The sequence below is a fragment of the Carassius auratus genome, chromosome 20 (genome assembly GCF_003368295.1).
Source record: "Carassius auratus strain Wakin chromosome 20, ASM336829v1, whole genome shotgun sequence".
In the NCBI taxonomy this organism is placed as follows: domain Eukaryota; kingdom Metazoa; phylum Chordata; class Actinopteri; order Cypriniformes; family Cyprinidae; genus Carassius; species Carassius auratus.
In genome coordinates this window covers 10204158-10227498 of record NC_039262.1, presented here as the reverse complement: position 1 = coordinate 10227498, position 23341 = coordinate 10204158, and the positions used below count along the sequence as shown (strand labels likewise).

General features: G+C 37.3%; 1 protein-coding gene across 4 annotated transcripts; it reads left to right on the top strand.

The window, feature by feature from the left end:
• The first annotated feature begins 757 nt into the window (after window positions 1-757).
• kidins220b (kinase D-interacting substrate 220b) lies at window positions 758-23223 on the top strand. Of its 4 annotated transcripts, none has more exons than XM_026290969.1 (30): window positions 758-947; window positions 2708-2861; window positions 2964-3062; window positions 3903-4001; window positions 4113-4211; window positions 4338-4439; window positions 4760-4858; window positions 5502-5699; window positions 5809-5907; window positions 6225-6323; window positions 6403-6501; window positions 6593-6770; window positions 7299-7463; window positions 7662-7841; window positions 8009-8174; window positions 9181-9332; window positions 9435-9724; window positions 9799-9939; window positions 11543-11780; window positions 12288-12379; window positions 12713-12857; window positions 13887-14049; window positions 15151-15329; window positions 16793-17013; window positions 17891-18013; window positions 19180-19212; window positions 20230-20367; window positions 20479-20577; window positions 21165-21395; window positions 21483-23223. In XM_026290969.1, exons 2-30 carry the CDS (start codon window positions 2730-2732, stop codon window positions 22611-22613), a joined length of 5190 nt encoding a protein of 1729 aa, XP_026146754.1. In that variant the 5' UTR covers window positions 758-947; window positions 2708-2729; the 3' UTR covers window positions 22614-23223. The 4 variants fall into 4 exon arrangements, with proteins under 4 accessions (XP_026146754.1, XP_026146755.1, XP_026146756.1 ...); XM_026290970.1 differs by having other exon boundaries at window positions 19183-19212; window positions 21483-22613; XM_026290971.1 differs by lacking the exon at window positions 19180-19212 and having other exon boundaries at window positions 21483-22613.
• The last annotated feature ends 118 nt before the right edge of the window (window positions 23224-23341 follow it).

The following is a 23341-nucleotide window of genomic DNA, read 5'->3' as shown; positions in this document are numbered from 1 at the left end:
AATGCCTCATCCTGGATGAACATCTGCTCTTTGCTCTACAGACATAAACTGTGCACTTTGTGCTACTACACATAACAAAAAGTTACTTGATCGTGCTAACATATTATAGGCATTTTACTTCCACTACAGGCACATATATGTCCAAACAGCCTTCCTTCTTTCTTTCTTTCTTTCCTAAATTTAATTAAACATTACAGAACCAGAATTGCATTTAGATAGTTATTTTTTAGATTCTATTATAATGTAATGTTTTTACTTTGGAGAGATGAGGGAAGCGCTTGATATGTAACGAGATGTTAAATATCGCACTCCAACCTTTAATTTTGTCATAATGTGAAACAAAATTATCTATTTTATTATTTTTGGTCAAATTATTACAAACAAGCTAATTTATTTATGGTACAGAGCAATACATCCATCAAAGAATGATTTCAGACACTACACAATTAGATCTTGTTGAAGTAACATGCGATTGGATCAAGTGTGTAACAAGTGAAAGTGTGAAAAGTAACCTGTTTATTTAATTTAATTTTCATAAAGGCCACAGGGCGAAGTTTCCATACAAGACATGCTACTTGAAGAAACATCCGAAGACTGTTTTGTTACCCTAGGAAAGGTAACTACAGGAGGAAATATACAAGATGAAATATCTAAAATAAAAATGACTACAATTGCTGTGTAATATAGTATCACTTTCCATATATACTGAGTGTCAGCTATCACGTATTCACTTGCTGAGCTGAGTGAGGCGTGACGTCACGCCGTGTGTTGTCAGGGACTCGCCAGGAAGAAGCTTACAGAAGCACTGCGCCAAGCTTCGTCAAAATGGCTGAAGAAGATGGTGAATAGGAAGAAAGAAGCGCCGTAGACCGACGAACTAGAGAGAAATTCGCCTCTCTAAACGGACCTTCAGACATCAGAGCATTACAACGTTTCTTTTCTGTGAGGTACGTCTCGAAACAGAAGGCAGATGTAGGGTTTAAATCGCGTTTGTCGGTTGATGCCGCGTTTGATTGACAGTTCATAGCCCCCTAAAGGACAGTAACGAGCATCAAGCTGTAAAATTCAACAGAATCGAGCATTCACAGCGAATAAGATGTAGTTTGTTATGTAAATGTACTAAGATACAGTTAATCTGTTCAGTGTTGTTTTGATGGCGATTAATTGGCTGGTCTCTCATAGTGAGACATGTTGACGCCCTGTTTATTTCCAGAAATACATTCTGGAATATCAAATTACAATAATGTTTAGACAGTGAAATATATCAGGATTAACAAGCAATTTTTTACCGGGAAGATAATGTGCTGTGGTCACGCATGTTCAATTTATTTGACATTATAGTTATTTCTATCTATCTATCTATCTATCTATCTATCTATCTATCTATCTATCTATCTATCTATCTATCTACGTTATCTATCTGTCTATCAAACACAACAACAATTAACATTACTATATTATTGTTTTGTTACATTGTCTTATTTTTAATGGAAAAATATAGCAAAACATAATATATAATGCTTAGTTATTTTTTATTGTTTTATTTAATAAAGAGTGGTGCTTCTCACCAGCCTTTAGAAATTATATCCATATAATATAGAGCACTTCTCAGTGTTATAATGGTAGGGCTGTCAGTCATCTCAGCATCTTGCTGTAGACTCAAGGCGTGAACCGCTCTTGGTCGCCATAAATAATCCATGATGCCATTCCAGAGCAGACAGACATCAGTCACAGCCAGCAATCTAAAGGCATTCACACAAAAGCAGAGGACAGTGTGACACGGAGTGTGCTGGATATATGGTGTCACATAGTGGTTTATAAGAATAACTTCAGTGTCATGTTTCACAGATAGAGCATAAAGAGCTGCTTGGATTCCTGAGTGAGCTGCCATATTCTCTTTGTTGTTGTCCAGTTGTATGTTGAGTGCCTGTCTGTTTTTTTCCATTCAGTCTGAATGTATTGTCTGTATTGGACATTATCTACAGACATTATTTTAGTCTGTGTTGAAGGTTAAATTATTAAATAAGCAAAAAATGCTGTAAAATATAAAAAAGAAAAATTTCATCCTATCTATCGAGCATTCTATTGTTCATCCTGTCTAAATATATCTATTGTTCCATTTACAAATTTTTTTTATGAAGTGTTAAATGATAAATGACAAATATTCAAATGAAAAATATTATATATTGGTTGTTGTTTTTTTATTACTATTGTATGTTGTAGCCTGTTTTTTTATACATAGATTTTCCTTGAAAATAGCTATAGATGCTGGTATGGCAATAGAAATTGATAAATAAAATGTATTGATGGGGGAAAATCGAATCATCTTTTTGATAAATATTTCAGCTGAATATTTGCTCTAACTAACTGTAGGGAAACCTGTTAGAGTGTGTCTGTGGAGGTGTTTGGAGAAAATGAACAGTTATCTCTGTGTTATGCTTATCTGTGCCAGCCTCCTTTCTCTTGACATTTAAAGTCCATTGCTATTCTTGTCCTGCACTGAAGCAAATATCACCTCTGATATCACCTGTCACTGCGTCAGGCTAACTCAGCAATTTAACATCTCTAATCTCAAAGAATTTCATTTCTATAGCACATTTCAAGTTTTTATCCTCCTACAGCCTACTGCAGTATTGAGATTAGCTTGCTTAGACCATCTCTGTTCTTAATCTAGGTTTTTAAAATGACTACATATATCTCTCTTCAGGGTGTCCCAGTGAGAGGCAATCATGGACACCACAACCTCCATCAAGATGACCACCCTGGCCATCCAGAACCTCTTCAGCTATGTGGAAGAAGATAATCTGGCTGCTGTCAAATCCCACCTTGACAAGTTCAAAGAGGTGGATGGTCGAAGCGATGTAAGTTGCATGTAAAAAAAAAAAAAGGCAAAAGCAATTTAAGCTGATCAGATAAAATCTGGAAATATCAACCCTCTCTCCTTCTCGTTGTGTGTTTTGCAGAATGGACAGACTCCTCTGATGTTGGCCTCAGAGCAGGGCAGTCTTGAGATTGTTCAAGAGCTCATCAGAAGAGGAGCAGATGTCAACTTGGATGACGTGGTGAGAAAATACCCACTTCAGATTTACAAAAAGAGCTGGCAGGTAGCCGCTCTTGTTTCGGTTTAATCACTGCAGGTATTCACAAGACATTTACCATCCAAAAGTCGAGCAGACATTCTCAATGATGCTTGATATCATTTTTGGGTGGCTATTATCAGCAGCTTATTACAATGTTGGGTAACACTTTAGAATAAGGTTCCATTAGTTAATGTTAGTTAACTACTTTCGTTAACATGAACTAAGCAAGAACAATCCTTCTACAGCATTTATAAGTCTTAGTTCATGTTAATTTCAACATTTACTAATGCATTATTTAAATCAAAAGTTGTGCTTGTTAACATTAGTTAATGCACTGTGAATTACCATGAACTAACAATGAATAACTGTATTTTCATTAACTAATATTAACGAAGATGAATAAATACAGTAATAAATGTATTATTCATTGTTTGTTCATGTTAATTAATACATTAACTAACATTAACTAATGGAACCTTATTCTAAAGTGTTACCCAATGTTGTTATAAGAAAATACACACACACACATACATAGAGAATTTATTTCCTCCTCTAAAATTATTGTTATAAATTATTATTCAAAATTACATTTTTTACTCTTAAAAATTTGAATCGCAGTAAAACCTCTTCTGTATTGCTGTGCAGTATTTTTGCATATTATATATTGAAAAGCTGGATAAGGTGTGTTGTCCATTATAATTGTGCTGTAGGGCTTTTCTTTCTAGTACTGCTCCTGCACGCTCCATCACTGTTCCCATGGTGACATTAGCCAGTGGTTCAGTGGTTTCCATAGCGACACGTCTTTGTGCTTTTCCCTGATAGGACTGCTGGTCCGCTCTGATCTCTGCAGCTAAGGAGGGGCACGTGGAGGTGGTGAAAGAGCTGCTGGAAAACAGTGCTTACATTGAGCACAGAGACATGGTAAGAAAATCGCAATATGTGTCCTTTACCTTGAACAATAATCACATTTGGAAAATAAACACATGCTTATGTAATTATCAAAACTTAGCGAGGTGGCTTTGTGTCATGCAGGGGGGTTGGACTGCCCTTACCTGGGCTTCATATAAAGGTAGAGTTGAGGTGGCCACGGTCCTGCTTGAGGCTGGGGCAAACCCAAACACCACTGGACAGGTAAAGCTTGCATATGGTATAAGCACATTCAAATCATATGAAATCGATAATGAATCCAAATAAGGCCAGCTTAATAAATGCAATCAGTGACTAAAATTTGTCATGCATTTCACATGTCATGCACAGCAATACAGCGTCTACCCCATTATCTGGGCTGCCGGTAGAGGCCATGCAGAGATTGTCAAACTCTTGCTGGAGCATGGAGCTAAAGTCAACTGCTCTGATAAGGTGAGTTTAAAACAATCCCTCCTCATTGGGATTAAATAATTATGAATAATAAATTAATAATAATGTTCTTAAAGGGCCAATCATTTAATGAGCTATCGTTGCATTTCTGTTGTGAGCGATTTATGTATTTTTTTTTTTAGTTCTGTTTCTATAAAACAAAGTCAGCATTATGTTGTCTGGTAATCAACAGCATGCCACAGTTGCTGTTGGTTGATCTTATTTTGTAATGAGCAAGAAATATTCCTTTCATGATTTTACTGTGAGATATATTAAAGGTAAAGACTTGTTGAACTTTAAACTGTGTCTTTTTATACTTGTAGTACGGCACCACCCCCCTGATCTGGGCTGCTAGAAAAGGTCACTACGACTGCGTGATGCACCTGTTGGAGAACGGAGCCGATGTTGACCAGGAGGGGGCGGTATGTGCTCATTATATAGCATAATGGTTCTCAAGACCCCCAATTTCTTCAACAATTTCCCAGATGGTTATTTACTGGATAAGGATTTATCAGTATTTTTTACCCATGATTCCTTCACAATAAAATATTATAGAGCTTGGCATAACTAGAAAAATATATATTATTTAAAAAAAAATTCTAATGGAGTTGTACCTAAGATTTGATTAATTCATGTGAATGAATTTGGTTAATTCAATTTTACAGATCTAGCAATCTCACTTTTGAAATTTTCCTCAAGACGTATTTCGGTACTCAAACACAAATTCCCATAATAGATTCAAGTATAAATAACTTTACATATCAGCTGAAAAAGGTGTACGCTGAAACTTATTTTACCTACCATTTTTTTGTTCATTATAATTCTAATAAGCTTTATGTGTACATTTACATTTAGTCATTTAGCAGATGCTTTTATCCAAAGTAAGACATACTTTTTGATTTTTAGTTGTTTTAACATTGATCTTAAATAGTTTTAAGTCATCTTGTTGTCCCCTTGAATGTTGGTCCCTCCTAGTGGGCCCTGTTTGAGAACCACTGATTTAGAAGCATTAGATATGAATCCTGAGGGCCTGTCGGTCTTATTTCATTCATCTCAACCACTCAGAATTCCATGACCGCATTGATCGTGGCTGTGAAGGGGGGATATACAGAGGTGGTTAAAGAGCTTCTGAAGAGGAACCCAAATGTAAACATGACCGATAAGGACGGAAACACAGCTCTGATGATCGCAGCTAAAGAGGGCTACACTGAGATTGTGCAGGACCTGCTTGATGCCGGAACATATGTCAACATCCCCGACCGGGTGGGTTGAACCTCGCAACAATCCTGTAAACAAACAGAAATCATAAAACTGAAACACTGAATAAAAATGACCGGTGATATTATGTATTTATTGTGTTTTTAACCTGTAGAGTGGAGACACTGTGCTGATTGGGGCTGTGAGAGGTGGGCATGTTGAGATTGTGAGGGCGCTACTGCATAAGTATGCAGACATCGACATTAGAGGCCAGGTAACATGCCTGTTATATCAGATATGTGAAGATACTTTAAACTAAGGTTTCTTAATAATGGTTAAACTGATAATCACGTTATTATTTATAAAATATAGTAATTAATCAGTCTTGTTTTTACATTTCATCAGAAATATTGCACTTTCACATAAGCACAAATCAAGAACGTCAACTCATACACTGGGTTTATTTTACCTATCTAACATTGATTTCAGTAGTTAAAAATTAAGTTCACGTTTGTTGTGTTTTAGGGTCAATACTGAGAGAAGCTTTAAACTGTAAGTGTATAAGAGTTATGGGAAATGTGTTTGTTGCAGGAAAGTAAGACTGCTCTCTACTGGGCTGTAGAGAAAGGCAATGCAACCATGGTTCGAGACATACTGCAGTGCAATCCTGACACCGAGACCACCACTAAGGTAAAGAACAGCAAGACTTGCGTCAAAGAGATTGTTTCACTGTTTTGAGCCTTGAGTTTGTATTTGTCTGTATATGTAGGATTCTGAGACTCCACTAATCAAAGCCACCAAGATGAGGAACATAGAAATAGTGGAGCTGCTGCTGGACAAAGGAGCCAAAGTGTCTGCAGTCGACAAGGTAAAACTTCAGTCACAGTTTCATGCGCATTATTCACATTCACATGATGAGACTATACCGCACTTCAAATATCTGCTCTCTTTGGCTACAGAGAGGGGACACTCCACTTCATATCGCCATTCGTGGACGGAGCCGCAGGCTGGCTGAGCTCCTCCTCCGTAACCCTAAAGATGGCCGCCTGCTGTACCGGCCCAACAAAGCTGGAGAAACCCCCTATAACATCGACTGCAGCCACCAGAAAAGCATTCTTACCCAGATTTTTGGAGCCCGTAAGTCTGAGACTAGATCTCCATCTTGAGTTTAACTGTTGAGTAACACTCGGTATTAGGGCTGGATATTGATAAAGGTTTCCTGATTTAATTAGGTTCTGATTCACAAGCTCTTGATTCAGTTCTGATTTCGATTCTTACATCTGAAAATAGTTTTATCTCTGCAAATGCTGTACATTATACAGGACAGTGTTTCAGATGGTTTCAAATCAGTAACTCATCTTTTGGGATTGTTTATTAAAAGAACCGACTCTTTTGAGTTGTTCATTTCGGGAATCAAATTGCACTGTTCAAATTTTCTTTTTGTTTTACTTCACTAAAAAAAACTTGCTCGTAAGAGTCATTTGTTCACAGATCAGATTAGATTGTTTCTTTAGGTTAGGATTAGGTTGTTTCTTCATTGTGAACTTTGTCGTGCTCTTAATAGTTTTATATTGTTGTAGTTGCATTTCTGCACTAAATTATATATTTTCTTTAGGTTATGAATGACCTGTGTATTTTTGCCCGTCTCTATGTTGTCCCCTTTAGGACATCTGTCCCCCACAGAGTCAGATGGGGACATGCTGGGCTATGACCTGTACAGCAGTGCTTTGGCAGACATCCTGAGTGAGCCCACCATGCAGCCGCCCATCTGTGTGGGTCTGTATGCCCAGTGGGGCAGCGGCAAGTCCTTCCTGCTCAAGAAACTAGAGGGTGAGCATTATCTAGAGTCGCTCTGCCTAAACTAGGAAAGTGACCTGAAAAGGATATTTTAAAGCACAGTTTACTCATGTACAGCACGTACCTACCTAGCTTTTTAGCTATTTCTGAGCTTGAAATGTTTAATCGAGCTCAATTCGCTGCATCTGGTGTATATTTATTGGTAGATGAATCTTCATATTTCTTTCTCAGATGAGATGAAGACATTTGCAGGTCAGCAGGTGGAGCCTTTGTTCCAGTTTTCCTGGCTGGTTGTGTTATTATCGCTCCTGCTGTGCGGCTCTGTCGCGCTAGTGCTCGGCTTCACCGTGGATCCCAAGCTGGCTATTGCCATCTCTCTCAGCATTCTGGCACTGCTTTATGTATTCTTTGGTAAGAAAAACAGACCAGTTATTTATTGTCCCAGACTAAGTACTGTATTCATGATAAAAATCCATAGTTTTTGGTCATAATTGAGTTAGGAGTTATCAAGTTAAACTCAATCTAAATCTCTTGAAAGTATAGTGAATGTATATGAGCAACTCTCCATCTCTACACAGTGGTTGTGTACTTTGGGAGCAGGCGTGAGGGTGAGAGCTGGAACTGGGCGTGGGTCATTAGCACCCGTCTGGCTCGACACATCGGATACCTGGAGCTTCTGCTCAAACTCATGTTCGTCAACCCACCAGAGCTGCCTGAACAGACCACCCGTGCACTGCCTGTCAGGTAATTACCTATCCTCTACGTAAACCATTAAGCCAGTAAGATAAGGTCCTGTCCTCAATGAAAGATGTGGCCTTGTCATTTTCTCATTTGTCGTTTTGTTCTCAAAAGCACCAGGCCGTTGATGTGGTGTTGACTTAGTAGCCAATAGTCAAAGCAACATAAAGCCACTGAAGTGTGAAGGGCAGCATAGTGCAATAGTATCAGCGTTGTCTGTAAGGTTTTTCCAGCTCTAATGTTAGACTTGAAACTCTATGATGTATAGTTCTACAGTTTATATATTGGTGTTATTATTTGTTAATATAAAAATACAAATATATTAAAGCAACTATTACTGTTATTATTGTTATTACTTAATAAGTATATATTAGATATAGCAAGAAATAATTAAGTTCAAAGACATTCATAATGTTACAAAATATTTTAATTTCAAATAAATGCTGTCCTTTTGAACTTTTTGGCATCAAAGAATCCTGACAAAAGTGTATCACAATTTCCACAAAAAAATAAAGCAGCACAAAGATTTTTGTCATTGATATTGATAATAATGGAGAATATAGAGTTATAAAGAAATATTTCTTGAGCACCAAATCAGCATATTAGAATGATTTCTGAAGGATCATGTGACATTGGCATCTTGAGTAATGGTGGCTGAAAATTCAGCTTTGCCATCACAGGAATAAAGAGCATTTTTTAAATCTATTGTAATAAAAAACAGTAGTTCTAAACTGTAATAATATTTCATTGTTACCGTTTTTACTGTATTTCTGATCAAATAAATGCAGCCAAACAAAAACATAAAAAAAAATCTACTTTTGAAGGGTATTGTACTATTAATGTGTGTACGTTTACATACGTTTATGTTTTTGATGTATATTGATTTTCAGTTTGTTTTCATAGTGGCTAGTTTTTAATATTTTAGCAGAAGAGAGCAAAAAATAAATAAATTAGCCCTGGTTTGAATATCACTCTTTGGTAAACAAAAACTGAGATAATTTTTTGTTCTCAGGTTTCTGTTCACAGACTATAACAGGCTATCCAGTGTGGGTGGGGAGACGTCCATGGCTGAAATGATCGCTACTCTCTCGGATGCTTGTGAAAGGGAGTTTGGCTTTTTGGCCACCAGACTTTTCAGAGTCTTCAAAACTGAGGACACTCAAGGTAAAGGCCACTTAACCATTCTTGATTCTTCAGGGACTATGTCAGTAGACATAGCCTATATTTGCTCATTGGATTTATTGTTGTGATCGTGTCTATCCTCAGGTAAAAATAAGTGGAAGAAAACATGTTGCATCCCATCCTTTGTTATCTTCCTCTTCATCCTGGGCTGCCTGCTCATGGGAATGGCCCTGTTGGCGGTGTTCAAGGTGGATGGGCAAAACCAGACAGTGAACGCAGTGCTGGTTTCCATGGCGAGTGTTGTTGGTTTGGCGCTGTTACTTAACTGTCGCACCTGGTGGCAGGTGACAGACTCGGTGCTAAACTCCCAGAGGAAGAGGCTGCACAGTGCCGCCAACAAGATGCACAAGCTGAAGAGTGAGGGCTTTATGAAGGTTCGTTGAGTAACTTCTACAAATAGTCACACACAAGTCACAGAGAGTCACAGATGGTCAACTTTTTATCACAGGTCTTGAAGAATGAAGTGGAGCTTATGGCTAAGATGGCCAAATCTATAGATGGCTTCACCCAGAACCAGACGCGTCTAGCTGTCATCATTGATGGTCTGGACTCCTGTGAACAGGATAAAGTGCTACAGATGCTTGACACGGTGAGCTCCAGCAGTTGCGAGCACACCAATGTTTTTAATGCTAACTAAAACAACTAAATATAATTGTAATTAATTTAAATAAAACTCCAATAAAATAAAATATCACTATTAGATAGAAAAAAAATTACTTAAAGAAAAAAAAACTGTTAGTTGACAACAACATTTCTGGGAAATTATCTTTTGAACTACTAAATTTATTAAGATGATAAATTATTTAATTAAAAAACAAATGAAGGTTGAATAGAAATTATTAAAAATAAAAAAGGTACATTAAATTACTACAATTATAATATCAACTGAAAATATACAAACAAAATAGGTAATTCAAAACATTAGTAGCTTCTGTAATAGTAATAAATAATACTGAAATAACACTGGTGCACAGAAGCCTCTGTCTAAAATATCATGCCTGAAAATATCATCCGCCTATTTCTGCACAAGTCTCCCTTTTGAATTTTCTTCAGCCATGAAATTTCTTAAAACCTTAAAGGGATAGTTCACCTTCAGTTGGTCCCCACTGGGGTGCTTTTGCACCGTGTAGTTGTAGGAATTTGCCAGCAGGGTAGTTCCTAGAGAACCAGTTTCTCCCTTGGGCAGTTTTCCTGGAGCATTCATACTGGCACCGACAGGGACATCTTTATTTGTGGCATTTGCAAACATGAACAACTGGTGAATGGAGGATGCCGAGATCAGAGCAGTTTTTGATGCGTGTCGTGTGTTTTTCGTGATAACGGAGATGGAATGTAAACGCACAATTTAAGCGATTAAAAGCACAAAATTCTGGCTAATTCTCCTATGACAACTTGCAGTGTTATCATCAAGGCTGAAAAAAAAAAACACAAAGCTGCATATCACAAATAGCTAAATGCTATTATTGTCACTGTTTCCATGTTTGTGGAGTACATTTTTTTAAACAGCTTTTTAAAAATGCTGGGTAACCAGTGTTCCATATGTGTCTGGCCAATCAGCGTACACGTATGTAGTTCCTATAGAACTATGTTAGACTCTACACTGAAGTAGGAGCTAATTTAGTTCCCCCAAATGGAGTTCCTAGAACTAAATACGTTCCTAGTTCCTGCGGTGTGAACATGCCAAAAAGCGGCAACTTCCATCAATAGTTCTAGTAACTGTGTAAATCTTCCTCCTGAAAGTGCCTACTGATTGCATAGTGTTTTTTCTTTTCTTTTTTTTTCAGACCAGCCACTGTAGGTGAACTATCCCTTTAAATTTGCAATGTCATGTGCAGTGATGTCTTCAAGCTGATTAAATCATTTGAAAAGACTTGGCTTTTCAGCTAGTCTAAGATAGACTGAACAGACCCGTTGTTTTAGTGATAACCAACAGCATCTCTAATCCATTTATTCAATTGTATCAAGATCCTGAAATAGTCATTTGTCCTATCCTAAATATAATAATTGTATCATACATTTAAAGAAATACTTGGATACTGACTTTTATTGTACTGACAGAGGATCTATTGAATTTGGAGTGAGTGTTGGCTTAATAAAATCCTTTAAATGTCACAATTTTTTATTTGTTCTTTAAATCACTGCTTTTGAGGCCTATATCAATAATGTCCAAATTGTATTTCTTATTACATTAGGTGAGAGTGCTGTTTTCCAAGGGTCCTTTCATCTCGGTCTTCGCCAGTGATCCTCACATCATCATCAAAGCTATAAACCAGAATCTAAACAGCGTGCTGCGTGACTCCAACATCAACGGCCATGACTATATGCGCAACATCGTCCACCTTCCTGTCTTCCTCAACAGCCGTGGCCTCAGCTGTGCAAAGAAGATGTCTGCACCCGCTCCTGCTAACGGAGACACTGGGAACTCTGAGGGTTTGTATCAACGTGGGATGACAATGTCTTGCTTTTTAAAACTTTCTTTAAAAATCATTCCAGTATACTGATTTGGTGCTCAATTTTTTATTATTATTATCCCAGTGGAACACAGTTGTGCTGCTTATTATTTATGAAAACTATGATACAGTTTTTTTTTTTTTTTTTTTTTTTTTATAATTCTTTGATTACTGTAAAGTTAAAAAGAACTGCATTTATTTAGTATGGAATTTTTTTACATCATAAATGTCTTCACTTTCGCTTCTGATCCATTTAATGCATTTTTTCTAAATAATAATAAAAAATTACTGACTCCGAATATTAGTATGGTAGGTGACAAAACATATCTTGTGTTTTATGCCAACATAGTGTCCAAACCACATTGCTCTAACCCTACTCTGAACAGCATTTCGTATTAGCTTTTGAATCTTTGTTGTAAATCAAATGCTGCATGACAAAAATGCTCGCAAAGCAAATTTCTTAAAATCTTTCTTTTTTTTAATGCAGTTGGTTGGCATGAGGAGTTGGACAGAAAGTTGTCCCAGAACAGCCTGGGTGACCAGACCAAGTTTGGCAGTAAGACGACTCTTAACCGCAGGGTAAGCTGATAAATATACTTCTTCATGTCAGAAGGATAATTAAATTTGAATGATTAGCGATTATGAAAAGGATTAATAGATATATGATGTTTGCAATAGCATCATGATTTGAACTCCAAAGATGAATGGAGTTGTTTGTCCTATCTGGCGAGTCCCATGGCTTGTGTTTGTGCAGTTTGTCTGACTAATCCAATGACAGTAATGTTTTACTACATGATATGCTCTTATCACAAAATGTTTCCAAATTTCTCCCTTGACATTTTCCTTCCCTGTATTCCTTAATGCTATTGATTTAGAATAATTATGTTTTCAATCTGGCTGATCTCTCCTCAGGATACTTATCGCCGTCGACAGATGCAGAGGTCAGTCACGCGTCAGATGTCCTTTGACCTCACAAAACTGCTCGTCACTGAGGACTGGTTCAGTGACATCAGCCCTCAGGCTATGAGGAGACTGCTGAACATTGTATCAGTCACAGGTCAGCATTCGATCTTTAAGATCCACATGTTCCTAAAATGATTTATCAGTGGATGTTTTTTCAAAGAAAACAATTCTCTGTGTTATCTTTAATCAAAATGCAGTGACTTGCTCTTACTCTAAAACAACTTTCCTTTTCCAGTGACATGACTTGAGCTATTATCTAATGTTTATTAATAGGCAAAGGGGTTTAGTCTAGGTAATAATAGCCACATTTTGTAATCAAAATGAAACATGATGTTTTCTTAATTGACCCATTTTTTTTTACTCAGAAATATGGCACCTTATGAAAGTAAGACATATTGCAAAAATCTGAATTATAGCAGTGTTGCAGTGATATAATATTGTATGAAAATACCGTACTATTTATTCAGCATGGGCATATTAAATCGATCAAATGGCAGTACAGACATTTAAATTTTTTATTGACTGTTTATATCTTAAAAATCTATTTTATACATCATCATTTTCATTCCTATAACGTGTGAATATATCATCTTTCGTATTCTACAATAAAAACAATCAGAGCGCCTTATCACTAGTTTTATTTTGATTTCCCGGGTCCGCTGTTTAGCTTATAGCCTGTTAGCATCGGCAGCGTGGTAGCCGCGAAACCTGCTTGCATTGCTAATACTCTATTCACACACAATACCATTGCTTTACTCACTGTTACTTGCTGTAAGATTGATAATAATAAAAAGAACTATACCAAATTACCATATTAGTATGATTTTTGAAGGATCATGTGATGCTGAAGCCTGGAGTAATGGCTGCTGGAAATTCAGCTTTGCCATCACAGGAATAAATTATATTTTAAAACATAATCAGAAAGAACACAGGTTTTTTTCTGTGATTTTGATCAAATAAATGCAGCCTTAGTGAGACTTATTAAAAAAATAATAATAATTTGATAAATAACCCCAATTTTTTTAGTAGTGTATGTAGTCACTATTATGCAATACGAACTTACAGAAATAACATCATAAAGTCTGAACATTCAGTACTCATGAAATATGCTTCTCTTGTTAAGGCCGTTTGCTGAGGGCCAATCAGATAAGTTTTAACTGGGACCGGCTTGCATCTTGGATCAACTTGACTGAGCAGTGGCCATATCGCACATCCTGGCTCATACTGTACCTAGAAGAGACCGATGGCATCCCAGATCAGACAACTCTGAAAACCATCTATGAAAGGTGGGGGCTTTTAAAGAAACCACATGATGCTATTTATGTTTTATAATGTAATTATGATGTAATAATGTAGATCTCTAGAAAAATGCATTTGAACTAACACAATTCCTGATGTTTCAATTTCACCACATGCTTTATCACAGTAGTTTTGTAGCTCGTCAGATTGCCAGATACACACTGTTGTTTTAAAATTGAGATCAACAATTCAGATCATAGCTAATCTGTGTAAAATAGTTTTTTTTTTCTTAATCTTATGTAATGTATTTGTCATGTATGATTTCTTTTATTTATTTTTTTGCATGTAGTCTGTTCGTTAGCCCATTTAGGGTCCTAGAGAAAAATGTCTCCTTTGGGAAGCTTCCTGGAAACGAATAATGGGAGGCCAGAAAATGTCAGATGAAGCCAAAGAAAGCAGGTCCAGATCATTAGATAGGCTTCCCTACGGTGATTAGTCAGATGATTCTATTCATGTAAGACTTGTGTCACTGCATAGATATGTCATCAGATATGAAATGATTATAGAATATACTGACTGCACTCATGTTGTGTATTTCTTTACACATGTGACATACCACCACTGTAGTTTTCGGTGTACACAAGTATAAAGAGAGAAATGAATGCATTCGCTGCATGGGTGTATTCTGACATTTTGAGGAGTTTATAGAGCATTTCTGAAAACCCTTAGGTCTGTTTAAGTGGAAACATATGAAGTTTGTGATTTTATGAAGAGGTTTGGCGTCCAGAACATCAGTAATATTGCTGTATTGTGTTGATACTGGCTGTCTGCACACTCCTTCCACTCTTAAAGCAGCCCGTGCCCCAGAAACACAAAATGAAATGAAGATTTTGTGCTGCTGCTAATGCTGAGTTATATCAGCATCATTTTCATTTTCAGTAAAAGCCATCATGACTTTGTTTTATCTGGCAAGGCTCGATGTAATTTATGCCAGGGTATGTTAAAACCAGTCATTCTCACAAGACCTGCATTGTTTTAGTAGAAACGTGATGGACGCTCCACACATGCAAAAGTAACTTTTACAAACCTTCAAATATTAGGATTGTCTCATGTTTCTCAACTTGTATCTTTCATGTACTGCCTGACAGGATCTCCAAGAACATTCCCACCACTAAAGATGTGGAGCCTTTGCTGGAGATAGATGGTGATGTCCGTAGCTTTGAGGTTTTCCTTTCTTCCCGAGCTCCAGTGCTTGCGGTTCGAGACATCCGCACATTTCTCCCCTGCACTGTTAATTTAGATCCCAAACTCAGAGAGATTATTGCAGGTAAATGTCTCTTTTTTTTTTTAAAAACAAATCACATTTAAACAAGGGCTGTCAGTTGATGAAAAACTGTATTCTAATTAATTAAATGATCTGTCGATTAATTAATCGAATTAATCGCAAATAGATACCCGCTAAAGATTATTTAAAGCTATTTGTGTTGAATGAAAAAGTCTCAAGTAGACATCGCAAATTGTATCTTTAGAAATAAATATTTTGTTTGTTTCAACAAAATTTATTACACATAAATATTTAGGCTACAACAGCTTAATATAAACTATGGAACATAAAAGAAGATCATTTGAGGAACATCTCCGTATTCAAAATATGTTCCACAAAATAGAAAAATGAGTAAATGACAACAGAATTTTAATTTTTTTGATTTGATTATTATTACTATTTATTTTGATAAAATTATACGCTAAAAACTAAATCTGCCAGCAGGTGGCGGTAAATGTCTTTATGAGTCATTCGTTGATTTAATTTGATTCATTCAAACAGCTGATTAATTCAGGAATGAGGTACCGTATTTTTCGGACAATAAGTCGCACCTGAGTATAAGTCGCATCAGTCCAAAAATACGTCATGATGAGGAAAAAAACATATATAAGCCGCACTGGACTATAAGTCACATTTATTTAGAACCAAGAGAAAACATTACCGTCTACAGCCGCGAGAGGGCGCTCTATGCTGCTCAGTGTAGGCTGTAGGTTGTAGACGGTAAAGTTTTATCTTGGTTCTAAATAAATATGACTTATAGTCCAGTGTGACTTATATATGTTTTTTCCTCATCATGACGTATTTCTGGACTGATTTCCGACTTATAGTCCGGAAAATACGGTAAATGGCTCTCTTTATGAGTGGGCCTTTGAATCATTGGCTCACACGATTTGTTCAAAATCTGGATTCATTCAGAAGCTAAATCACAGCTTAGTTGCTCGGACTCTGAGAAGCTGTGGCTTTTATAGTTAATATTTTCTCTGCAAATTTGAGCAAAAACACATAATATTGTGTTTAAAATGTGACACAATATCAACGTCTTATTTACTGAACTGTTGTTATAAAATCACGTTTAAACTTATGATATTCGGGACGAACAGCACTCGTGTGATATTCCTCTTACTGCTCATGTGATATCGTATTGTATAAATATGAGTCAACTTCTCTCTCAATATCTTGAATTTTAGGGCTTAACTGTATTTATGGAGTTTGTTTTATTTTATTTATTAATTTTGTAATAATCTTTGTATATATATATATATATATATATATATATATATATATATATATATATATATATATATATATATATATATGTATGTGTATATGTGTGTGTATGTATTCCAAATTTTGATAAAATGAACTTATAGAATAGAAAACTAATAGAACCTATGCAATATTTCTATTTACTTAGTCATACCCTGTTGAAAAGCATGTTTTACAAGTTTTAATCTCTATTTTCTCAGATGTGCGTGCTGCCCGGGAGCAAGTGAACATGGGTGGTGTCACCTATCCCGCGCTGCCTTTGCAGGAGGGCCGTCCAATATCAGTCTACAGCCAGCAGTCCTCTGCCTGCTCCCCTACTGCCTCCTACAACGGCCCGTTTATCCCGCCGGGAGTGTCTCCTCAGCCCCACAGCGCATATTTCAGCGGCATGGCCGGGCCACAACACCCGTTCTACAACAGGGTGAGTGTCACCGCACAGATCACGCACAAAAGATCACTTGAACTGCAACATTTTATAGATTAAACAATGAATTAGAAACTGTGTTCTTGTTGCAATCTATCATTAGATTATTTCCATGTCTCTTTGGGGGGCATTTGAGGGGGAAATGGATCCAGTTGAAAACTGATAAATAGTATCAAGTGTAGATTGATAACTCCGCTGTGTTTTAGACTTAACTTTCCTCAGGGAGCTCTACCAGGCACATCGGCTCATTTAAAAGATGAGGGAAGTCCCTTGGACGAGCACACTCCTCTCAAAAGTATTCCAGCCTCAGTACTAAACATTTCCACATGCCCACCCAGATAATTGTGTTTTCATTTCCCTGTGCTCGTGTTTCAGTTGTTTGTTTTTCTTCATTTAAGCGTCATTTAAATTTGCGTTTGTTTTCTTAAGTTCAGCCCCATAATGTTACAAAATGAGGTGTTTATGAGGCTACATGTTTGTGCATATTGTATCCCTCCTAATCATTTATTTTTTAAGCATTTGTGCATTGTTAGAGAGAATGTGTGAGTGTGTGTGAGAGAGACAGATAGAGTGTTATTTCATTATTTCACATGTTTGGATTTAAAGGAATCTTTCAGGTTCAATACAGTTAAACTCTGTTGACGGTGTTTCTGGCGTAATGTTGAATACCAAACTTTTTAAAAATAAAATAAAATGTGGCCACAATAAGATTCTTAAAATGGAAGGGCAAGTCGTAAAAAATGAATGTAAATTTCTTATTTATTATTGATTTACCTTGTATTGAACTTGAACATTCCTGCATGTATTTATTTATGATTTTCTGTTATATTTTCATTCCCTACATTTTTTTTCTCCTCCAACCTTGGTCTCCCAGCCTTATTTCCCCCAACATCTATACCAGCTGCCGCGGCAGTATGCTGGCAGCTTCTTCCCTGCTCATGTTCTTCCACGTCCATTCATTAAAACCAGCTATCCCAAGGACCATAGCAGTGGACTTGTAAGTACTAGTCATGAACAAAAGCTGTCAGACCTTGTGCTTATGGATAACAGCATAGCGCTAGTGTTAGACATTCTTGCTAGGGTTTCACTTGCTGACATACTTTTCTTCTACAGCTAATGTTTAATTTTTGCTCTGCAGGTGTTTCCTTTTAAAAACATGAATTTAAAGTTTCTTCTTCCCTCTTGTCTTATATGTCAGTATCATTTTATTTTTGCTGTTTTCATGGTGTTGCTCCAGATATACTTTATGCTTTGGACTTTATATTTATGAGTGTTATTACTTATTCATTGTTTATGTTGTGAGAATTAGTATAATTGTTCAATTATTGTAAATTAGCATGAAAGGCTTGTTTCAGAAGAGCTAAATATTTGAATCTTCTTCAAATATCTGTATCCCCACTTTAAAATCCCCACTTTGGCGTGTTTCAAATCTTGACGGGCTCGACTGTGTCCAACAATAAACATACATTTTTGAGTCTTTAATTTTTAAAATAATTTTTAAAGGATTTTTAAATCAATTTTTGCACGTGTGTATATTGAGTTTTTTCTTTATTTTAAAAGAATTGCAAAAGTATTTTTAATTAAATGATATTATTTGCTAAAAATAATATTATTGTGCATAAATATTTTGTATACAACCGTTTTATTGATATCACACAAATTCATGCGTAACTATGTCCAAAGAAATAGTTTTTTCCTTTAATTTGTGAGTTTTTCACTAATTACAAATCGATTTTTTGATCCCACTGCTAGATCCCAAAAATGACAGCTTTATTTAGGATTAAATTAGCTTTTTTTCTTTATCGTTCCATTTTGTAAATAGAACTTCTTTTTTTTTTTATAGATTAAAAAAAAAAAAAAAAATTCCATCTCTGTTTTGTACCCTATACCTATTGTTTGACATTTGGTACATTTTAAGCTTCATTTGTGTGAGAATAGAAGCAAGATGCCAGTGTTCAAACAGGCACTGCACTAGTGACGTCAAGCACCAGCTGCCTTAATGTTCACCGGAGGCTTTCACAGTCCACCAGTTCCCACACGCTGTAGAGAAAGACTCATTTGCTTCCTGTTTAAACTCTCTCCATCTTTCTTTCATCAACATGAATGTAGTTCCCTCACAATTTCCACCTCCTTTGTCTCTCTCCTCTCCTCTCTCTCCTCAAGCAGGGTAAGGTACCGTCTTTCAAAAAGAAGCAGGTACTGAATCCTTCAAGACTCGGCTTAAGTTCTGCTGCTCTGCTGATGCTTTCCTTCCTCACATGCCTTCACAAACACACGCTAACACTCTCCAGAACTCCAAACACTCACACCCCCGGCATGCACTGTGGGACGAAAAAAAATTTACTCCCGAGTGGGGAAGGAGGAATACAAGCGCTTAAATTGGTTTGGATGCCTAATATAAAGTTAAAATTGAAGATATTCCAGTTAACTGTACAAAAAAAAAAAGGGGGTCACTGCATTAATACTCATACCCACATGATATGCTAAGATGGAGCATTGTTTACTCATGGTCACATAAAACTTAAGTCCTTCTCCTTCCTCAGAATTCTCACTTTCCCCTGGATCTTTCAAGATTCTGTTCTTAAAAAAAAAAAAAAAAAACCTTTCAGTTGTGATGATGCAGTTGTTTCAATGATGCCGATTTGCACAAAAGCCATTGAAATAATCAGCTTCTCACGCAGCGTGGCCTGGATGCTGAACTTTTAAAGGATTCTGTCAGAAAACTTTAAAAGTATAGAACCCAGGTGCCACTCTGACTTTCCCTTAACAGAGGTCTGTATTTATAGCTCATGTAGTGTAGGTCACAATTTTTGGTTTTGTTATAATTAGACGTAGCTATTTGAAAGCTACATAATACTTAATGTTAAGTGTGGTGGTAGATGTAACCCTTCAGCACTAACTGAGTACAACTATTTGTATACCTAACATTTTCTTCCCATCTAATCCCTGTAGATTTGCACTAGCTTCTTTGAAATCCTGCTGACAGCAATATGTTTAAAATGCATTGCTTACTTTCCTCCCCAGTACCTCTTTTTGATCCCTCTCTTCCTTGAATTTTAATTCAAGACCTTTTGCATCCCCTTTGGACTGTTTTCTAAAAATCTGCATGGTCTATCTCTTGTAGTAGCAGTCTGAAGGCTTCAGAGATCTTTCATACACACTGTTCTGATGTAATTGAGTGGCACTAATGGTTCTGTGTGTTGTGTGTACCAGGGCTCTGCCTCTGTGGTCTCAGGCACTCCATCGATGCTGCTCAGCTCAATGAGCACAGATGTTGTCTGTGAGCGTGTCAAACTTATCGATGGCATCGACCAGAGCATGCTTTCTCAGTATACAGCCACCATTAAGAAGGTGTGTATTTATGAACCAAAAAATTGTACACCAAGAAGAAAATATCAAACTGTTTTGGACTACATTCTGATTTTGTGAATTATTATTATTATTTTTTTAAAAAATTTTCAGGCTAACATAAATGGCCGGGTCCTGTCTCAATGTAACATTGATGAGCTGAAGAAAGAGATGAACATGAATTTTGGAGATTGGCAGCTTTTCAGGACAACAGTGAGTCGTTTTCTATCAGTAACATAACGAGTTGTCAGATTTCTATGACATGCCAGCATACAAAAATTATAAATTTAAAATGTCAAATTTTATGTATTGTATGAATACATATGTAATTTAAAATTTAATAATTATTAATTATATTTATTAAATTTAATGTGTAATATATTTGTTTAAATTGTTGTGTTTACAAACATTTAGTTCTTTCAGCAAGTGTTTTATAAAAGAAATATATAAATAAACAATTCAATAATAGCTTGAAATAATAAAATTTCATAAACTCTTTTGCTAAAAAAAAATAAAATAATGGCATGTCTGGCAGATTGTCATGTTTTTACACACTTGTTGCTACTTAGTCACATTTATTCTTGGAAAGAATATGTGTTAGCCAGTTTAATATGTTTAACTAACAGTATTCCTAACTAAATCATTGTAAAAAAGTTGTAAAGCATGTATATTATCAAGAAATGTAAGATTGACCCAATAGTTTTCCAGGGATAGTCCAGTTAACTATACTAGTACAGTTAGTACAGAAAGTCTCTCACACTGGCCCTAAATACTGGTGTAATGAAGTCAGTGTTGTGCAGGTGATTGATCTCCGTCATGTGGAGACCCAGATCCTTCATGAGGAGGCTCCTAGCGAGCAGGGCAGCAGCATGGTTGGCCATGTGGAGTCTTGCAGGCACACTGGTGCACCCGTTCTCGGAGGAGTCGGTAACACGGACAGCTCACCAATGTACAACTTCAGCCTGAGCTTCGAGGAGCTCAGTAACGTGGGCTTGGATGAGCCTCCTAGGCACTCCAACCCTACGTGGATGGTAAGCATTTCTTCTGAGGTTCTTGAACCCTTTTTCCCAAGCCATTCCATAATAGACATTTATCTCAACATCTCTTGCCTTCTGTAGGCCACTACTCACCGTACACCAAGTATGTCCAGCCTCAACTCTCAAGAGTCCTCCAATGAAATTTGCAAGCTAACAGACAAGCAGCAGGCCGAATACCGCAACGCCTACCAGGAATACATCGCCTCCATGGCTCAGATTGAGGTAGGAATGGAGAAACCGGTCCCACCTTTTGTTGGCCAACTTATGCACTCCAGCTCTGAGGACAAGAAGAAGGATGGAGGTGACCAAGATGGGCGCAAATCCATTTCAAAAAGAGGGAGCAGCAAGTCCGGGACCGATAATACCGACTACGCTTCGGCAGACACGCCCACTTTAGATCCCATAACAGAAGAGGATGAGAAGGTTGACCATGGGTCATCAAAGTCCCTTCTGGGACGCAAGACATCTGGAGAGAAGGGGAGTCTCTTCCAGGGTGCAGATCTGAAGCTGAAGCCTGGAGGCGGTTTACGCTACCAGAAACTGACTAGTGATGATGAAGAGTCTGAAGAGTCAGACAATGCCCCTCTGCTCAAGGATGGAAAGAAACCCGAACCTAAAGCCTCAGATGCTGGAGATCGATCTTTGGGAAAAGGTAAGGATTACCTTTCAGATAAGAAGGATTCTTCTGACTCGGGTGTCCGCTCCAACGAAAGCTCTCCAAACCATTCCTTGCAAGATGAAGAGGCCGACCTGTCGCAGTCTGAGAGGGCTAACCTGATTGAGCTGGATGAGGAGAACTCTGCTCGAAAGCGAGGGCTGCCGAATAGTCTGAGTGGCCTCCAAGACCCAGCTATCGTCCGCATGTCCATCTGCTCCGAAGACCAGTGCAGTCTTCTGGCCAGCAGCCCCGAAGAGAGCTGGCCTTCCTCCAAGAGCTACAACCTCAACCGTACACCCAGCAACACCACCCTCAATAACAACACAAACGCCCAACAAGGAAACAACATTCGCCAACCCACAGATAGCTCCAACTCCACCACCACTGGAAGTGACGTCATCATGACTCCTGGTTCCAGCACCACCAATACCCAAAATGAGAACGTCCGTGTGGTGCATCTGAAGAGGGGGCTTAATCCTGGAGATCCTCCTGAGATCCTCAAAGTGTCCTCTGACACAGTCACCTTCGGAGAAGAGCGTGAAAGTATCCTGTAGGCGACGTAGATGGATCTAGAGCAGTCGTAGCTAATTATTGTTTTGTGGTGATGCATGCCTAAATACACGTAACAGTGATTGTGACATTTCTAAATGTTAAGTGTAGTTTAATGTTGTGGGCTTCATTCACTTCCGTCTATCTACTCCTCATCCACCATTTTATTTACATATATGTGGTGTTTCCATACAGTATTAGTAGTTTAATTACATATTAATATCACCAGATTTATGACTATAAAGCATTTTGGAATCACAGCTGTAGAAGGACATTCAGTAGTGTCTCCCAAAAGAAAATATTGTAGTATCTCGTCATGGTAAAGCATTTAACACTTGTGTAAACCCCTTAAAAGATATGAATATGAACATTCAGTCTGGCTTTGTGTTGTATTGCTTTGTCCTGCATGCTCTCTTTGTGCTATAGTTACAGTAGTATATAAGCAGTGACAAGCATGTGTCAGACTGCAGTCCTAAATTAGCCAGTAGAAACTGCATGCCCTGTGATGCTAGTATTTAGCAGTTAACAGTACTATTGGCAGCTGTCCTGAAAAGTAAAACGTGTTTGGTAATGCTCGTCTTCAACGTGGAATTAAATAAACCTGCACTGACAGTATCCATATTTTCTTGAATCTTTGTTTGAGGAAGAAAATTGACTGAAAAAACACTTGCTGTTCTCTACACACTCGTGCAGAAATGTGTTCCCACGAAACAATTTGGTAAGAGCAAACCTT

What these genes read in the sequence shown, in the direction of transcription:
- kidins220b (XM_026290969.1), top strand. Translation starts at nt 2,730, where the DNA reads ATGGACACCACAACCTCCATCAAGATGACCACCCTGGCCATCCAGAAC. An exon ending in AAGTCAACTGCTCTGATAAG is followed by an intron (nt 4,440 to 4,759) that starts GTGAGTTTAAAA and finishes TTATACTTGTAG; the next exon opens with TACGGCACCACCCCCCTGAT. An exon ending in GGCAGCTTTTCAGGACAACA is followed by an intron (nt 20,578 to 21,164) that starts GTGAGTCGTTTT and finishes AGTGTTGTGCAG; the next exon opens with GTGATTGATCTCCGTCATGT.